This window comes from Lutra lutra, chromosome 14 (assembly GCF_902655055.1).
Source record: "Lutra lutra chromosome 14, mLutLut1.2, whole genome shotgun sequence".
NCBI classification, from domain to species: Eukaryota; Metazoa; Chordata; class Mammalia; order Carnivora; family Mustelidae; genus Lutra; species Lutra lutra.
This window is the reverse complement of record NC_062291.1, coordinates 88381679-88400120: the sequence shown is the minus strand read 5'-3', so window position 1 is coordinate 88400120 and position 18442 is coordinate 88381679. Positions and strand designations below refer to the sequence as shown.

The 18442-nt window shown below is 58.3% G+C and overlaps 1 protein-coding gene across 4 annotated transcripts in view; it reads left to right on the top strand.

Annotated features, from left to right (window-relative positions):
• Positions 1-18442, top strand: part of CFAP46 (cilia and flagella associated protein 46) — an 89054-nt gene that overhangs the window by 46649 nt on the left and 23963 nt on the right. For all 4 annotated transcript variants that reach the window (XM_047703377.1, XM_047703376.1, XM_047703378.1 and 1 more), the window contains 13 exons: positions 751-934; positions 3321-3480; positions 3675-3880; positions 4721-4882; positions 5499-5648; positions 9010-9158; positions 9945-10043; positions 10367-10499; positions 11205-11351; positions 13110-13310; positions 13394-13500; positions 14525-14701; positions 15763-15898. In XM_047703377.1, the coding sequence (XP_047559333.1) occupies positions 751-934; positions 3321-3480; positions 3675-3880; positions 4721-4882; positions 5499-5648; positions 9010-9158; positions 9945-10043; positions 10367-10499; positions 11205-11351; positions 13110-13310; positions 13394-13500; positions 14525-14701; positions 15763-15898 (2011 nt within the window). The remainder of the gene's footprint in view (positions 1-750; positions 935-3320; positions 3481-3674; positions 3881-4720; positions 4883-5498; positions 5649-9009; positions 9159-9944; positions 10044-10366; positions 10500-11204; positions 11352-13109; positions 13311-13393; positions 13501-14524; positions 14702-15762; positions 15899-18442) is intronic.

Here is an 18442-nt window from a genome sequence, read left to right as displayed (position 1 = left end):
TCTCCCCTCCCCCCCCCCCCCTCCCCTCCTCCCTCCTCTCCCCTTCCCCTCCCCTCCTCCCTCCTCTCCCCTCCCCCCACCCCCTCCCCTCCTCCCTCCTCTCCCCTTCCCCTCCCCTCCTCCCTCCTCTCCCCTCCTCTCCTCTCCCCTTCCCCTCCCCTCCTCCCTCCTCTCCCCTCCCCCCCCCCCTCCCCTCCTCCCTCCTCTCCCCTTCCCCTCCCCTCCTCCCTCCTCTCCCCTCCTCTCCCCTCCCCCCACCCCTCCCCTCCTCCCTCCTCACCCTTCCCCTCCCTCTCCCTCCCCTCCCCTCCCCCCACCCCTCCCCTCCTCCCTCCTCACCCCTTCCCCTCCCCTCCTCCCTCCTCTCCCCTCCTCTCCCCCCCTCCCCTCCTCTCCCCCCTCCCCTCCTCTCCCCCCTCCCCTCCTCCCTCCTCCCCTCCTCCTCACCTCCCCCTCCCCACCCCCTCCCTTCCCCTCCCCTCCTCCCTTCTCTCCCCTCCCCTCCCCCCAGGACATCCCCCCCCACCCAGAACCTCCCTCCTCGGCTCTGGCTCTGCGGCCTTCCCAAGTGCGCTCTCTTTCCCCACCGGAGGGAAATCAGCTGCACACAGATGCGAGGAACTGGGCTCCGTTGTTTGTCTTTTGTCTTTGTCTTTAGGAAAAGGACACGAATTCCTTAGTTTCAGATGCATCATCTATATTTAATTGTTTTTCCTTCAAGCACTAATTTTTTCTTTTGCTTTTTTTAAGCTTGATTTTTAAACATATGGTCATTGTGAAAGCCAGACTTGGTCAGAACTTCACAATGGAAATCCAGAAGTTCAAGGACGAGAGGGAAGATTATCAGGCACACATGTGGCGCCGTCTGGCCTGGAACTCAAGGAGCGTGTCCGGGCAGCTGGTCTGCCACCACAACGCCATCCGGGCCCTGCAGGTCTGACCGGGGCTTCGGGGCTTCGGGTGCTTGCAACTCAGCTTCTGGGGTAGAGACGTGACCCGTGGTGGGAGGCTGAGCCCCTCCTCGTCCAGCAGAGGAGTTGAGGGAGGGCATGTGCCCTTCTGATGAGTCAAGGGCGCTTGACAGACCGCTCTCTTCTATCGCACCTTCCCAGCGTGGAGGAACGCACCTGGCAGGTGGGGCGTCCTGTTCTGCAGGGGAGTCCACCCGAGGAGGGGATGCCCGAGGCTGGACTGGGCTGCGGAGGGAGCAGGGCTCTGCAGCCTTCTGAGACTCCCCATGCCAACAAGAACCGAACAGACTGGGAGTGACACGGGGGCAGAATCGGGGGAGGGGAGGTGCCTGGTGCAGAGCAGGTGGGACTCAGGGAAGGACAAGGAAGCCCTGGCAGGGGGGGACTGAGGTTGTCCTGAAGACGCTCCCCGGCCCCAAATACCTGTTCCAGAGAGCATCTCTCGTATCTCTCTCGTGGAGCATGTCCTGCTGGGAGGGTTCTTGACTGAGCCAGGGTCCCGGGGTGGGGCGAATCTCGGGAAGGAGTTAACTGGGACGGGTCAGGACACTGCTCTGTGTGGTCAATGCTGAGTGGTCGGTGAAGACCAAGGTCCCCATCAGGTTCACCAGGGCCAGGCAGCGTGGCCCCCACTGCTTCAGAGAAAGGCACCAGCCTTCTTGCAAAGGCTGTCCATTCCCACTGACCCCAAGTCCCCTCCTCCCGTGCTCCCTGTTCCTCAGGGGTACGAGATGTTTTTAGTAATTCACAAGGTCACACAGCCATCACCACAGTCAACGGTACAATATTTCATCGCCACCCGGAAACCCCATAGGTCTGTTCTCACTGTCCTTCCCACCCACCGCCAGCCCCAGTGAGCCACCAGTCCACTGTCTGCCTGTAAAGGTTTTTCTGTCTGGACATGTCATGCAAGTGCAGTTGCACAAGGTGTGTCCGCTGTGACCGGCTTCTTCCACGCAGTGTAAGGTGTCCAGACCTCGTGTGTGAGGCTGTGTGCGTGCTTTCGCCTGCTCAGGGCTGCTGCTCTCCCATCACACGGGTGTCTGTGTTCTTCCCGTGGGGACACACGGTCACGTTTCTCTTAGGCTCTGCCCGAGCAGCGTAACTGCGGGGCCCCGCGGGGTCTCCCCACCTAACCTTCCAGGAGTGCTTTCCCACCAGCTGGGTGAGGGCTCCAGTCTCTCCATGCCCGGGTGACACTGTCACCTGGCCGCCTGGTTCTAGCATCCTGGCGGCGACGGAGCTATCTCATTGCATTTCCCGGGTGACTGATGCATGCATTTTCATACATGTATTGGCCATTTGTCTATCCTTTTTGGAAAAATGTCTGTTCTGATGCTTTGCCTAAGTTTTCATTTGGTTCTTCTTATCGTTGAGCTATAGGACTTCCTCGTGCATCCCGGGCACACTTTTTCTCTCCTTCCGTGCATTGTTTTTTTTTCAGCCTCCCCCCCCACCACTTACTGAGTGGGGTGGCGGGGGCTCAGGGCCCGGCTTCCCTCCCTCCACAAGCCTTCCTCCCTGATGATCTCAGCCAGGCTCCTAGGCTGAACGCCCCCTCCCCCCCCAGTCGCCTCACAGTTTAGTGTTGAGCCTGGACCCCTCTCCCCTCGCCTCCCACGCCCCGCTGCCCGCCCGCGCCCCTTCCATCTCACGATGCGTCCGCCCAACACCTGAGGTCAAACTCCTGCTCCTCGGCGCCCCCCTCCTCCTCCCTGCCTTTCCCGCCCCACGGACGGCAGTGCCCCCTCCACTCGCTGGGGGTCAGGCATGGGGCGTGGGGCACAGCAGGCGGGAAGCAGAGGGGCCACTGGCCGGGCTGGCTCTGCTCTGGGAGGGCGGGGGCAGCTCCACTGCCGCGTGCCGTGGTTTGTGACCTAGTCTGTGCAAGGGCCGGGCCTCGGGCTGGGCTCTGGGGCTGCCCGGGGGATGGAGCAGCGTCTTCCCTGGCTCTGCAGCTTTGCTGAACCTCAGAACCATCCAGAGCGTGCCTCCCATACAGGTTTGAAGGCCCCTCTGCGGAAACAAAGCCGCTCACGGACCAAAGACAGCCCGACTGAGGAGGCGGGGCGGGGGGGCTGGGAGGGGCAGGCGGGCACAGGCCGGGGACTGGAGGACCCGGAGAGACTGTGCCAGGCTTTGGTCTTGGGACAAAACTATGAGCCACAGAAAGGTCCTAACGAGTGTGGGCGGCAGATGTCCTGCTCGCGGGTCCTGCCGCGTGGAGGCGGGGTGAAGGCCCACCACTGGCTTCCAGAAAAGGAAGCAGCGGACGCCGCCCTTCTCAGCGTTTGGGATGCTGAGTGGTAAGCGCGTGTCTCTTCTGTCTTTTTTTGCTTCGTCTCAAAGAAACCAGAGAATGAGTGGCAGAAAGTTGAGTACATCCTGGAGCTCAGCGAATGGCTGTACTACAAGCAGTTTCCTATGGAAGACGTGATTTTCCACCTGAAGTGGGCGGTCGACATCCTGATGCTGATCACCCCAGCCAGGGACACACCTGAGGGGGCAGGTGAGGGTGCGGTCTGCTTTGATTCGGGGCCGGCCCGGCATGGACGTATCCTCGCGGCCTCTGCTGGGACCTGTGGCCGGGGCAGGAGCCCTGGGACAGTATCCCTGAGGCCGGCCTGGCCCCTGATGGCAGAGGATGCCTTCTAGAAGGGCCCGGTCAGGACGGCTCATGGCTGGGGCACCCCTGTGTTGCAGAGGAGCCACTGTCCACTCAGGAAGCCCCAGAAAGCATGGTGTCCAAGGACATGGGGACAGTCCCCATGGAGAAGCTCCGGAACGTGAGACAGCTGGAGGCGCTGGCTCGGGCCTACACCCTGCTGGCGCTGATGGTGTCCCCGAGTGCCGCTGGCTATGAGGAATATTGCCTCCTGGCCTACATGTGCCTCAGGCGCATCTGGCAGGTGAGGTGCCAGGCTCCTCGCTGCCCCGTCCCCAGCTCTTGGCAGGCGCCGACACCTCCCCTGCAGCCCACGGGCCTCGCCAGCTGGTGCAACCCACAGACAACAGCCTTGCTCCACTGCAGTGGCCAGGGACACTCTTCCCTGCAACGCGCCACCACCCCGGCCCATCCGCCACGAAGTACCCCAGGGCAACGGTGTGTGGGGGGACAGCCAGCCCATGCTTGCCTCTGCCTGCCCCTTGGCACTCTGGCACTCCGCTTCCAGAATCTTCTTCTGTGCATCCCCCATCCCCACCATCTCTTTACAGGGTCCTCCCAGGGCAGCTCTTGGAGCTTCTGGTTCTCAAGGACATTTGAGGGCAATGCCCCTGACCCTCCCAGCAGTGTGCCTGGGGGACAGTGGGACTGTCACCCCTTGGCAGTGGGAAGAATGAGACAGACTGGGAAGGCATCCTTGGTCTTCAAGATGCCCCAGCCCACTCTCCCACCATCCACAAAACAAGGATTCTTTAACACTTCTTTTAGGAGAACAGCTAAAATTTCTACGTGTTCTCAATTAGAGACGTGAACTCACTTCATGGAGGTGACAGGCACTCCTTGGAGGTCGGCTCTGTGTCCCCGCTGGTCCAGCATCCTGGAGACTGTAATGTCCCATCCACTGAGGGACACTACAGTCCCCTGTGCTTGGGGCAGGCTCACTGGTGTGGCCCTGGTGCCCGAGTAGACAGCAGGTTGCCCCTCAGAGCCGTAGGACCACTAGCCGCCCCTCAGACCTGAGCAGGTGCAGGAACGTGTACACGGCTGCTCTTAACGGTGCGAATCCGGATTTCATTTTCCGCAGGTGTCTCTATTAACAGCAGGAAAAGCAATTTCAGAAAGTAAAATTCTAGAAGCAACAGTCAGCTCACCTTTGTTATTGCCTAAGAAAGAGAAGGAGAAGAAGAAGGGGAAGGAAAAAGAGAAGGAGGACAAGGACAGAGAGAAGAGCAGAGACCCCAAGCAGGTACCACGCACACATTCAAGTGTGGGACGTGTCTGGGCCCCCCAACAGCAGAAGGCCAGGGCCACAGACTGGGTCCACGTGGCTGGGCCTGGACACACCCAGGCTGTGGGGCCTGACAGACCCCCTGTTCCTCAGTGTCCTCTTCCGTAAAGTGGAGGACACCCCCGGGCTGTTAGGAGGGTGACCCAGGACGCGTGTCTCCTCTCTGGTCGCAGGCGTGTGGGTGGGAGGCCGGCTCTCTGGAGCAGAGGGGAAGCGCCAGCATCCCGGGGTGGCCGTGCGGAGCTGGCCTCCCCCTGGGCTCCGGCACCACGTCCTCCGAGCGCAGGGTGGCAGGCGCTGGCTCTCCGGGAAGACTCTGTCCATGCACACGGCCAACAGCGTCCGCTTTGCACTCTCGCAAGTGATGTCAGAGCGCGTTCGGCTGTGACAGTGAACGTGGCTGTGGTGTGGGTCACAGGGAGGGTGGCCACGAGCAGGGGTGCCATCAGGGCGGGGGGGGGGCCCAGATCCAGGCAGCGCTGGGCCCCCGAAGGCAGCGCCCTCTCCGGGTTCAGCCCCTGCCGGCTCAGGCTGTGCGGGGTTCCGAAGCGAGTCCCGCCTTCCTGCTTCGCAGCAGCAAACCGCCACCGCAGCCAAGCAGCTCCAAGACGCGCCGGCCAGCGTGGAAGAGTGGGCTTCCTACTGCTGCCCCGAAGGAGTGGTGTCGCTGTTCAGACACGATAACAGCGACTTTACCATTAACCCGTCAAGCATCCGGAAGCCGGTAAGGCGACTTCGAGGGGCGGGTGCCGGCCGGCGTCCCGAGCCCCAACTCCCCACCCCGTAGCCGTTGTGTCGTGAAGTACATCCAGAAAGAGGGCATGTAAGCAGGGCCTGGCCTCGTGCCTCATTGAGGACGCACCTGTGCGTGGCCTCCCAGGCCTCCGCCGTCCTGGCCGCCACCGTCCCCAGGCGACCTCCAGTGTCAGTGGGAAGCACGTACTCCCTCTCGTCGTGTGGTGCCCTCCCCGCCGGGAGCGTGCCCAGATGTGGAAACGCCACCGGTGGCCCTGTCTGTGGCTGCTGTGGTGGCGAGCACAGCCGTCCCCCATCGCCGGCTCCGACTCTGGGCCCACCTGGGTAACCCCACGGAAACGCTCCGCCTCTGGGTTTCCGCCGGCCACGCTGGCAAGGAAGCGTTTGCTGTGAGGTCCCAGGGGTTAGACCCAATGACCTGGGACCTTCATTGCCCAGCGCCTTCCTCCCATCTTTTGTGCTTAACAACGTGGGAATCGTCCGTGTATCCCTCCCGTGTTTGGAATCGCCCGCGTCTACGGTGCGGGGCCCTAGGCCACCTGCACGGCCGTCTGATGCGGCTGCGCGTTGGAGGTTCCCCTGACGCCCCGGTGCAGGGTTGGCCATTTGCTAGTGCGGCTCACGGAACTCAGGGAGACACCGTGTCTTCTAGATCACCGCGTTGTTAGCAAGGACGCGAGCGAGCAGCCGCGTGGAGAGGTCCTCGGGTCGAGGTCTGGGCGGGTGCCGAGCACGGGAGCTCCTACACGCCTGGCACCGGGGGCGCCGCCCGCGTGCGGATGTGTTCAGCACCCGGACACGCGCCTCGCTGCTCCGTGTGGGGCTTTAGGGAGGTTCCGCGACGCAGGCGCGAGTGAGGGGATCTTCGGCCGTTGGTGACTTATTCTGCCTCCGGGCACCAGGGGGCGGGACCAGACCTCCAGCCTCTGGTCACAGGGTTGGGTCCCCGGCACGCAGCCCCCATCCCGAGCCGTCCGGGGGCCGCCCGGAGTCCCCTCGCGGGGACAAACTCAGCTGCTCGGAAGGGCCTCCTGGGTCTCGAGGTCGCAAGGGTTGTCGGAGCTCGGTGCCAGCAGCGGGGACAGAGGCCAAGGGTCCGTGTCCCTGGGTCACAATGTCACACTGACCCTTGCATCAGTTAGGAAGTGTCCTAACCTCCCCACTTCTTTTTCTTTTCTTTTTTTTTTTTTTAAGATTTTATTTATTTATTTGACAAACGGAGATCACAAGCAGGCAGAGAGGCAGGCAGAGAGAGGAGGAAGCAGGCTTCCCGCTGAGCAGAGAGCCCGACTCTGGGCTCGATCCCAGGACCCTGAGATCATGACCTGAGCGGAAGGCAGAGGCTTAACCCACTGATCCACCCAGGTGCCCCCCGTTCTTTTTCTTGAAGGGCTTTGTGCTTCTACTGATACTTATTTTTTTACAAAGTCTGGAATGTGACAAAATACCAGTGGTTTTTTATTTATTCTGTCCATTAATAACTAATATTTGAGAACATTTTAATGTTAATGGAACGTGATCTAAGAAAAGTTTAATTTGTTTACGTTTCAATATTAGGGTATTAACAAGAGATAATAAAAATAATTATGGTCAAAATTACTACATCAAAACAATAAATGCTTGATATTAGTCTACGTACAATTTAGTTTTTGGCTTAAAGTTCTTTGTAAGAGAGAGCACTAGATTCACACGGCTCGTGGGGGCACCTCCCGCTGCTGGGGCGGCCGCTTCTCGGTGCCCCTGTGCGGAGGCCCTCAGCATAGTTGTCTGCGGTTGTGGGGATGGGGTGCAGTGGAGAGGCACTCGCCGCCTCCGTTCTAAGTAAGAGCACATCACCGATTACCGTAGAAATGGGGAGGCAGACAGGAGCGCAGCTGCCCCATGTGTTTGAGGCCTTTGGTCAAGCCTAAGGAGTTGGGTCAAGGCACGGGCATGACAGTTGGCACAGGAAAGGGCGCAAAGCCAACCTGGGGGCCTGAGAAAAGAACAAAGCCATGTCACTCTTTCCGGCAACGGTGACAGTGTTCTTTCTACCATTTTCCCTGTGACTTTAGATAATCTTTGCTGGCCTGGGGGCACAAGGGGTGCATGGGGCCAGGACACGTGGGTCGCCACCGCAGATGGTCCCCCACCTTTATTTTTCTTTATTCTTGGGGAGGTTTGTAAAAGATTATTTGTTCTTTCTTCTTTAAATTTGGGAGAGTTCCCTGGTGGGAACTTCTGGACCTTTTCTTCTTTGTGGGAAGATCATAAGTTATGATTCAGTTTACTTTGTAGTTCAAGAGCTTTTCTGATTTTCTGTTTCTCTTATAATTTGGTGGATTGTGTTTTTTAGGGTATTTCCACTTAACATAAAATTTCAAGTTTATAAAATAATGTTGTTCTCAATGTCCTTTTATGATCTTGTAGTGTCTGTAGGGTCTGTAGGATGTGAGCCTTCCCACCCCAGCTTCCTGACCAGCCTCACCAGGAGTTATCGGTATTAATCTCTCAAAGAAAACGCATGTTCTCCAGGCCACCCAAAGCCACTGGCTTTTGGGGTGTCCCTGAGACGGCTGCTTTGCACGTAGATCACCCTGAACCCTAAGGTGCAGGCCTTTGGGGACCCAGCTGGTCGTGTAGCTTACAGTGGGCCCTCCACGCGGCTGGTTGTCTCCCCGCTACAGGGAAAACCCCAAACAAGCAGACAAAAACCAGAAGCGCCCGCCACCCAGCCTCCCAGCCGCCTCTTGAATCCTCAGAAACCCCCAGGACACGTGCACCCCAATGTGGTTTCCTTCTCGAGACCCCATTGTCTTCTGGCCCAGTAACGGCCCCAGCACCACCCAGTGACCTGCACTTCAGGCACGTTGCTAAACGCTTGGTCCAGCTTCTCGAATTTTCCATCCCAGAGTAATAATGATGTCGAACCCAGTCTGTCTTTATGAGTCCTAGTTGGTCTCTACCCGTACTCGGTTTTAAGGCAGTTGTATGTGTTCATAGAGAGACTCTGTTTTCAATGGATCAGCAGTTCCTAGTGGATGAAATCTGACAAAAACATTAATTTGAGTAAATATGTGAATGGATTGTTTCCTGTGAGGACTTTTATCTGTATTGGGTGTGGCGTTTAGGGGTGATCGCACATGACAAGATGAAAGCTATGCGTGAGGGAGAGAAGGGGGAGAGCACATCGTCCATTCACTCAGCAAACACGGCTCAGTCCCAGGTGTGCGTCGGGACCTGTGGGTGGCGTGGAGAAGGGCGGAGGCTGCTGACGGAAGACCTTATGAGCTGGTGGCCTGCCGTCCCTCCCGTCCTTGACCTTGCACGTCTGTTGTGTGTTTATGTAGACGTACACTTTGTACTATCTGGACCATTTGGTCAGAGCCCTGCAGAAGCTGTCCCTTCACGAGCTCACCGTCCCGCTCCTGCAGCTGGGCGCAGTCGTCGCGGCCGCTGTGGTGGACAGCAAGAGCCTCGGAGACCTCTACCACCTGCGGTCAGTATGGCTGATGCACATTCAGGGAAACTGGGGAACACTTGGGAGGCTAAAGGGGAAAACTCCAAAGCAATGCAAGAGAAACAGCATTTCCAAATACTAATTCTGTGGTTGGCTAATTCCATAAGTAATAGCCCACTGATTTGTAAAACCAAATAAATCAGCATACTTGATCATGAAAATACTCTTTTTGTTTTAAAATTAGACTGGGTCCTTAAGGGAAGATTGTTGTTCTAAGGAAATGTACGCTGATGTATTAGAATGAAGGGCCGCTGCGTGGCCTACTCTCCAATCATCCAGAAAAAATACTTACAGGGTGGCGGGGGACAGGGAGACAACCAGTGAAGCAGGTACGGTGAGCGCTTGCGCCCAGGGCTCTGGCAAGGGACGTGCAGTCGGGCTCTGCAGTGCTCTGGCAGCTCTTCTGTAAGCTTGAAACCCTTTCCCACGACACCGTCTCATGCCGGAACCGAAGCAGACCTTGCCCTTGTCGCGGAGCTCAGGGCCCCGCCCGCGGTGCCTTGTTTTTCCCTCTGAGGGTGACCTAGACGGTGAGTCCGGTCGCAGTCTGGTGTATGAGTGAGTGTGAACATTCTTTCTGCCTGAAGTTCGCAAGAGGCACCTGTGTCGTTTTGCTTAGGTCTGAATATTACTGAAAACATCACTAAATTATCCATTCTTTTCTCGTTTACCAGTTTTTATGAGGCCCACGGAGCCCAGTGCAGCCTGGCCCTTACCCACACGTCCCGTGTGACCATGTGCTTGCTCTGCTGCCCCTTCCCCTAGACTTGCCCTTGCTTGTTCCGACTTGAAATTGAGAGAAGCAGCTACTCACCACGAGGAGCAGGCCGGGCAGACGTACATCTACGATCTGGAGCAGGCGAGGTGCGCCCCCCCAACCCCGCGGTCCCCTGTAAACAAGGAAGGATTTGGCCAACACGGAGCTGCTCCCGGCTGTGTCCTCTCCAACCCCAGGCCCATCCTGCATCACAAACAGCCAGACAGTGGGGGTGGGAGGATGCTTGGCCTGGGGGGGCAGTGCCGGGGGTCAGGGGCAGCGCCGGGGGCAGTCATGGGAGTTCTGTGTCATCTCTGAACATGTGAGTGATTGGGGGCTGTTTTAATTTGCGTTTCTGGATCACTAATGACATTGAACATTTCCAGACAAAGACGTTTCTTTGGCATGTCACCTATGTCACTTACATTAGCTGCAGAAAGGAAATTGCCTTGAGAAAGGAGAAGAATAAGGAAGCGGTCTTAGACGACAGTGTGCCGACTCCGGCTGAGCCCGTAACTGCAGTGTCGCCCCCAGAGACGAAGCCCCTCGTGGCCCAAGACAAGGTACCCACGCTCCGCCAGCAGCACCGTGTCCCCGAGCCACAGCTCGGCCCCTAGTGGGACAAGACTTCACCGCGAACTGTGTACAGACCCTCATGCCGGGTTCCCTGGGAAAACCGGGGTGTGTTCCCTCCCCGTGCGCCCTGGGTGTCTCTGGGGAGATCGGGGCTACAGATCACTTCAGAGTGCACCCACCAGGGGCCTGGGCAGGATTCAGAGAAGACAGGTGGGGGCAGCACAGAGGGATTCCCAGGAAGGGTGGCCAAGGCCGGGGCAGCTGGAGAGTTGCCCCAGAGGTCTGACCACTGTCCACACGGCGGGATCACTGGTGCGGGCTCGTGCCTCAAGAAAAGCAGCCGTCCGGCCACCACGCTCTGAATACCTGTCACCACAGGGCTGCCAGCCTTGGGCCTCCATTTGCGAGCTCCCGGCGTCAACCATCTGGGAGGCACGGTAGGAACGTGCCAGGCCCCCGTGCGTCTTGAGGAATTCAGGGGCTCACTGACACCTCACACGCCGGTCTGGGTGCCACCTGGTACCGGAGACCCGGGTCGCAGAGCGCGGGGCAGCGGCCGGAGCAGCACAGGACCCGCTCTGACACCCCCGGGGGTGGGCTGTCGGTGAGAAGAGACGCTGTCCCAGGAGACGGCTCGCTGCACAGGTCGGGGGCCCCAGCCTCCGGCGCAGACCTGCCGCCCTGCCTTCCAGCTCCTGACGGTGAACGGAGACACCGGGAGGGGCCTGGAAGGGACGTCCTTCCCCCAGCTGTGGCTGCTCAAAGCTGATGTGCTGCTGGAGATGGACATGTACCAGCCTGCGAGGCTGCTGCTGGCAGAGGCCTGCCTGGCCTTCCAGGTGAGGGGCCGCCGGGCCCTGGGTCAGGGCGGGGGGCGCCTGCGCACCACGACGGCTCTCTGGGATGCAGGCCGTCTGTGCGGAAGCTGGCTGGGCTCTCGCCGTTCTGCAACGTCCATCCTGGACTTGGATCTAAGTCTCTGCCCTTTGCCTGTGGTTTCTCTGGTTTTCGTCCAGTCTGTGGAGAGTTTGCTGAAGTCTTTGCTTCCTGCGGCGGCTGCGGGTCTGACCCCGCGGGTGTTTCCTGATGTCGTGTGCAGGGGCTGAGAGACTGGAGGGCTCCTCGCTGTGGGCCCAGCCCAGGTGTCCGTGGTCTCTCGGGGGCCTTGCCGGAAGCCTGAGGTTTTCTGAGCCCCCAAGAGGCTTGCACTCCGGCCTGGCTGTTCAGACCTTCGCTCAGCCCCCAGGCCCCCGTCACCCCCGTCTGCCGTGCCCCTTGGACCTGCCCTGCCCCCAGCACACATCTTCAGGTGCCCCCATGATTGGCGTCTAGTGCCCGCAGCTGGAGGCCCCAACGCCCCAGCTATGTCCTTCTGAGCTCCGTCCCCCGTGAGAAAGGTTGCCCGTGTGTGCGTCCCTCCCCACAGAGAAGGGTGTGCCCGGGGTAGGCGGTTCTATCGGCGTCCGGCTCGGAGAACCGCATTCACTGGGGGGCAAGGCAAAGCTACAGGACCAGACGGGCTGTCACGGGTTTTAAAGGACTCCAGAGAGAGAAGGACCTTAACAGCACAGAATTCAAGGCCGTGGGAAATTCAGGCCGTGGGCAGGGCGCTTGTCCAGCACAGATGGCTGCGTGCGGGCCCAACAGCGGAGGGGCGAGGTGGGGGCAGAAGGGGGAGTGCCCGGGCGGGACGGAGAGGCTGCACTCTGCTGGTGGCGGCCTCTTCTGAGACCAGCGGGCCGAGGAGCCGGCCGCCAGAGAGCTCCTGGGGAGTGTCCGTGCCCAGGTGGTGGCTGGGGCACCTTTGCATCCTCCAGACGCCACACTGCCCCTCCTGAGCCTTCTGTCCCATGTCCCACACACATGGACGGTGCCTTGCCCACGGGCTTTTCCTTCCTGCCCTGAACCACATCTCCATGGGGCCGTAGCGGTCAGAGCCTGGCAATGTCTCCCTGGGGCGTCTGCCCGCCCCAGCCCCTGCGACCATCCACAGCTGTCCGCCGTCCGCCTCTTTGCTGTGGCTGCCCCCACTGCCCCCATCAGCGTGTCTGCCTCCTGTGAGCGCCTGGCTCTCCTTGCCTCCAGCCTGCCCTGGCTTCTGGGGCCTTAGCTGTTGGGACCACGGGCCCCAGGCTCAGCAGGCCCCACTTCAGTGTCTTCGAGCTGCGTGCTCGCTGCTCTGTCCAGAGCCGGCCACCGTGGACTCCTGCCCTTCCTGCCTGAGCGCCCAGTGTCCTCCTGCCCGGGTGGGGTTCAGAGGCCGACAGCACGCCCAGGCTCCCTGCGACCACGTGTGATGGACGGGGGATGAGGCAGCCCTGGCTGGCTTGGGTGCAAATGTCCGCCGTCCGTGCCCAGCGTCTGGACGGCGGCTCCTAGAAGGACACTGGGGACCGCTGCCAAGGGCGGGCTCAGGGACCCTGGAAGTGGACATTAGCACATGCACAGGCCTCAAGTCCACCCAGCCCCGGGCCCTGAGGGCCCTTCAGAGGTGAGGGAGCTGCCCAGTGGCCACTGTGTGGGGCGAGGCCTGGTGCCCGGAGCTGCTGTCACGCTGTCCTGCTCCCGCACACTCTGCTCACACACGTCTGTTTCAGGAGCTTGGTGACCCTCATGCGGAGGCAAAGTGCCTGCACCTTCTAGCGCAGCTGGCGAACAAGGAGAAAAACCACGCACGTGCCCTGAAGCTGGTGGAGCAGGCCCGGCGTCTGGGGGGGGATGAGGAGTTCTGGCACGGCTCAGCGCTGACCCTGGCAGACGCGCTCCTGGCCAAGGGAGGCGAAGGCAGCAAAGTGATGGTAGAGCTGCCCCGGCCCTCGGTGGGGGGGGTGGCGGGTCCCCATGGCCCAGAGCCACCCGCAGACATCGCCGCCCTCCTCAGGCCTGCCGGGAGTTCCAGAGACTCATCGACGTCTTCAGGGACCTGCAGAGGGAGAGACCAAACAGAGCGCCCGTCCTGGAATTTATGAGCACAGACCTGGAAGCCAGGTAGTTCTCTGTGAGGACAACTGTGAATTCACACGAGGTCGGGGCTGACTGCTCCTCACGCGGCTTCCCAGACCTCTGAGGTGCAGAGAGTCACACAACACCCCTGACCCAGCTGGCCTCCTCCGAAGCGGAGCCTTCCACCTGGGGACCCTTGTCCACAGCCCATGGCCCCGGGGGGCAGGGGCCCGGGGAGGTCGCCAGAGACTAACCTTCAGCCTTCTGGCTCCCGGGGACAGTGTCTCTTCCTTTCCAACGTGCCTTTTCTCGGGACAAGGATGCAGGTGGCTCGTTTGGTTCTTACATTCTCTGGGGACAAGTCTGAGCTACCCCAGGAGCGTGTGGACCCCCTCGGGGTGAGGGGCAGGCACAGCCCCGGCAGGGTCTGGCCGCGGGATTTTCTCCCCCCCGCACCCCGTGATGGTGTGACCTTCGTCCCCTGAGCATGTGCCTCCGTGGGATCTGTCCTGTCTGCGTCAGTGGCAGGCGCTTTGGGAAAAGAGCTCAGAGACCAGCACTCGTCTCCCAGGCTTAGGGGTCCTTCGGATGTCTGGCCTCTTTGTGGCATTTTGTGTTCTTCCAGAAAATTGTGAACTCTGGGTGTGTCTGTTTCTGGACTCTTTTCCTGTAACGTCACAGTCTCTGTCACAGGTCTGTCCCCTGCCCGTGCCCACCTTCTCCTCAGTCAGACTTGTGCATCGTCTCCCGCCGACCTTAACAAAGTGGCAGCTGAGGCTTGTCCTCGCCGTTTCCCCTTGTTTTCCGCCTTGTGTGTGTTCAGTTCTGGGTTCTTCGTCGGAGGGGCGGTTCGGGCTCCCGGGGCTCCAGCTGGCGGCACCCGCGCGTCATCCTGGGTTCCCGCGTGGGTTCTGCCCCCGAGCCACAGGAGGGCGGTGCCGGGGCAGGACAGTCTCGCGGTGGAAGCACGTGCCCCGTGTGCTTTCTGGTCCGCGGGAAGCGCGCTCCGTGTCGGGGTGACACAGGCCAGACTGCGGTGGCCACATGGGATGGTCCCCGCCGTCCGCAGATGTGTGAGCCTCCGGATCAGGGCCGTCGAGGACCTCGCTGGCTGTGAGCCTCCCGAATGCTTGTTCCTGCTGACCGAGCTGCACGATCGTTTGACAGAGATTGAGAAAAAGCTGACCGCCTGGGGCTACAAAGAGCAGTGTGTGGACATAAAACTAGAGCGCGCAAAGATAAAGAGGTGAGCAGCCCTGCGGGGGGGGCCGGGGGGGGGCTGAGGGTCTGTCCCTGAGCTCCCACTCCCTAGCCCCTGCCCCCCTGTCCCATGTCCTGACCCCGTGCCTGGCTCTCCTCCTGGCTCAGGACTCCCCGGCCCCCTTGTGTCCCAGCAGAGCCTCCTCCTGGCCCTGTGGCTGGCTGCACATCCCTCCAGGACAGCGGCATGGGGGGAGGGGTTGTCCGCACTCTTGTCCTGCCCCCTCGGTGTCCCCCCCTGCCCCCCACGGCGTCTCAGCAAACACAGCGGACGTGTACCTCCCAGCTCCACACACACTCCCCCACAGTGTTCATGCTCTGGTCACGCTCGTGCAGACACACATCACACCCGTGTGTGCACATTACCTGTGGTCACTCACAGCCACACACGTCGGCCTCGTGTGCCCCTGCGTGTGCTCACCCTCGCTGGCCCTGCAGTGGCCCGCAGTCAACCTCCCTCGTGCCACCTCTCGAAGTCCCCACTGTCTTCGAGGGCAGGGGCTGACCCAGAGACAGAGGAAGGAGGCCAAGCCTCAGCGGACGGTCTCCCCCTCCCACCTCCCCTCCATCCCCCCGGCCCCGGGCCACCCACCTGCTTGGGGTGCGCACAGGCATTTCCAAGCACAACAAGCAACTCTTGTGTAGAAGGTGTTAAAAACAGCCTTTATGAGGAAAAAGCCACCTGGGCACGTGGGGTGTAACTTTGATCCTGTGATTACAGAATCGATATGTGGTCATTGTCGAACTTTAAAAAATGCAGAAAAGCATGAACAGGAAAACAAGGCAGTTAAATCAGCACAATTAACGTCATGGCGTTGGTTCATTGGATAGATTTAATTTTACAAAAATAGAATAAAGCGCATATGTATTTTTGGGCCAAGATATAGTGACGATATCTTTACATATAGAACATCCAATCATAAAACTTGAAGTACTAATAAAGATACAGTATAATTATTTAAAATGTATACGCTGTGCAGTTTGTTACTACTGATGGAATAATGCTTAAGGTTTTTGTTCTAAATCCCACTCTTCCATCTTCTAAAGATTATGTGCCCGAAACGAGAGAGGGGAAGAGCAGAGAATGGCGTATCACCTGGAGGCCTACGACTTGGTCCAGAGCGCCGTGGCCGAGGCAGAGGCACTGTTTCTCAGCGTGCAGGGCTTACTGTCCTCGCAGGAGGTAAGTCTGGGTCCCGGGTCCCTGGTCCCTCCCCGGAGCCCTGAGCACCCCTCGGCACACACAGACGCACCCCGCACTTGCCCTAGAAAGGCAGCCTGCCTCCTTGCAGTTTGGCTGGGAGGCAGCGTCACAACAAGATTCGCCCCTCCCTTCCAAAGTAATCAAAGAGTAGACAAAAATGTGAAACAGATTTTCAACACCCTAGATGCCCACATGGGCACCGTCATCCCTGAGCACAGGTGGCCCCACCCCGGCCCGCACTCACCATGGAAGCAGGGGGCCCTCAGGAAGGTGTTAGGCCCCCACTCAGGCTTGGAGCAGCACCTGCTCCCGCCAGCCAGACGGGACAACCTCGTGACCCCAGGCGCTGCGCCAAGCAGACAGAAGGTCTTGTCTCAGTTGGGGATGATCCGTCCAGGATGAGCTCTGCCCTGGGTCGGCCTGCACAGTCGGAGACCTGGGAGGACCACAGGGTCTGCAGACGGCTGTCCCAGAGTGAAGGCAAACCAGCAGCTCAAGTGTCCCCTGCCAGAAGAGGAGGACGCACAATGTCTGGCAACCAGTGAGAAGCACCACGCCAGAAAGCAGGGAAAATATACTTCCCAACATGTGGAACAGTCCGTCCGGACCGACCGGGAACCGGCGTGGACGTCAGAACGCAAGGACAAGGACAGGGACAGGGACAAGGGTACAAGTGACTCAGAAGTCACTCTGAGGACAATGTGTGTGTCAAGACCAGGATGAGATTAAAGTAGAAATCAAAAAGCAACATAAAAGAAGAGTTAAGTCCATAGATACAGAAAGCTGATTAGTGGTTGTAGGGGAGGGGATCGGGGAGGGGCTTAAGACAAGGCTGTTGAGTCGGGTGGGGGTTCCCTTTTGGAGGGACGAAATCATGAGGGTGAGGCTGCACAAGGTGGGGAGAGCACTAAGGGCCACTGCGTTGTACACTTTCAAACGGTGGTTTTGTGTCATATGAATTTTACCTCGATTAAAAACACCAGAAAGCTATGGGTGAAATACCCAAATATTTGGAAAGTAAATAGCGTCCGTCGGAATAACTACGAGCCAGAGAACAAATCAAAAGGGAAAGTATTTCTGAACTGAAGGCGGAAAACAACTCAGAGTTTTCATGACGTCTCTAATTGCAATGCTTAGGGGAAGATTTGTAGCGCTGTATAACCATACGACAAAAGAAAAAAGATCCCAGACTAATGACCTTGGCCTTCATTGTAAGGAAACAGAAGAGCCAACTGCAAATGAGCAGAAAAAAGGGGATTGAAGATCTAAGCAGCGATCAGTGAAATCGGAGACATAAAAATAAAAGGTAAAATCAATAAAACCACAGGTTGTTATTTGAGATAAAAAAAGTTCCTACACTTCTGTCCAGACCGATCAGGGGAAGAAAAGGACATAAACGCTCAATATCTGAAATAAGAGTTGTAGCATCACCAGGGAGCCTACGCGTAGTAAAACAATACAGGGGAATATTCTGAGCAACTTTGTGACGATATAGAACAACTCCTCAATGGACACAAACAACCAAAATTCACTCAAAAAGAAATAGATTACTTGAACAGCCCTTCATCTGTTAACGAAACAGAATTTTTAGTAATCTTTCCACAAAGAAAACATCAGAGCCAGACTGTTTTACTGGTGATTCCTAGCAAACATTTAAGGAGAACATAACACCAATTCAACACAGAGTCTTCTAGAAAATTGAGAAGGAGAGAACCCATCCCCATCTGTAAGGCTAGTATGACTGTGATACCAAAACAAAACCTACAGATTCATGAGCACAGAAAAAATATGATCACCTCAGTAGACAAAACCCAACACTCATTCCTGATTGGGGGTGGGGGGAGACTCTTAGCAAACTATTACCAGAAGGAAAGCTCTTCCAGCTGATAGACTGCATCTGTGAAAACACTAGGACTCACGTCACACTTAGTGGGGAAAGCAAAGCAGTAAGATGGCAGTGCTCCCTCCCCCCACCTTCATTCTGAATTGTACTTGAGTTTGTCAACTCAGTAAGTAAGAGCAAGAAACCAAAAATGCCCAGTCTAGAAGAAGGAAAACTGTCTTTGCGTACAGAGGGCGTGACCACCTGTGCAGAAAATCTCATGCAGGGGCACGTGGGTGGCTTAGTGGGTTGAGCGTCTGACTCTTGATTTTCGGCTCTGATCCTGATCTCAGGGTCGTGAGATGGAGCCCTGAGTTGGGCTCCACGCTGGGTGAGAAGCCTATTTAAGATTCTTTTTTTCTGGGGCACCTGGGTGGCTCAGTGGGTTGAGCCTCTGCCTTCGGCCCAGGTCCTGATCTCAGGGTCCTGGGATCGAGCCCCGCATTGGACTCTCTGCTCAGCAGGGAGCCTGCTTCCTCCTCTCTCTCTGCCTGCCTCTCTGCCTACTCGTGATCTCTGCCTGTCAAATAAACAAATAAAATCTTAAAAAAAAAAAGATAGATTCTCTTTACTTCTCCCAATGCCCCTCCCCTACCCGCTCGCACACTTGAGCGCTCTTAGAAAAGAAAAAGAAGAAAGAC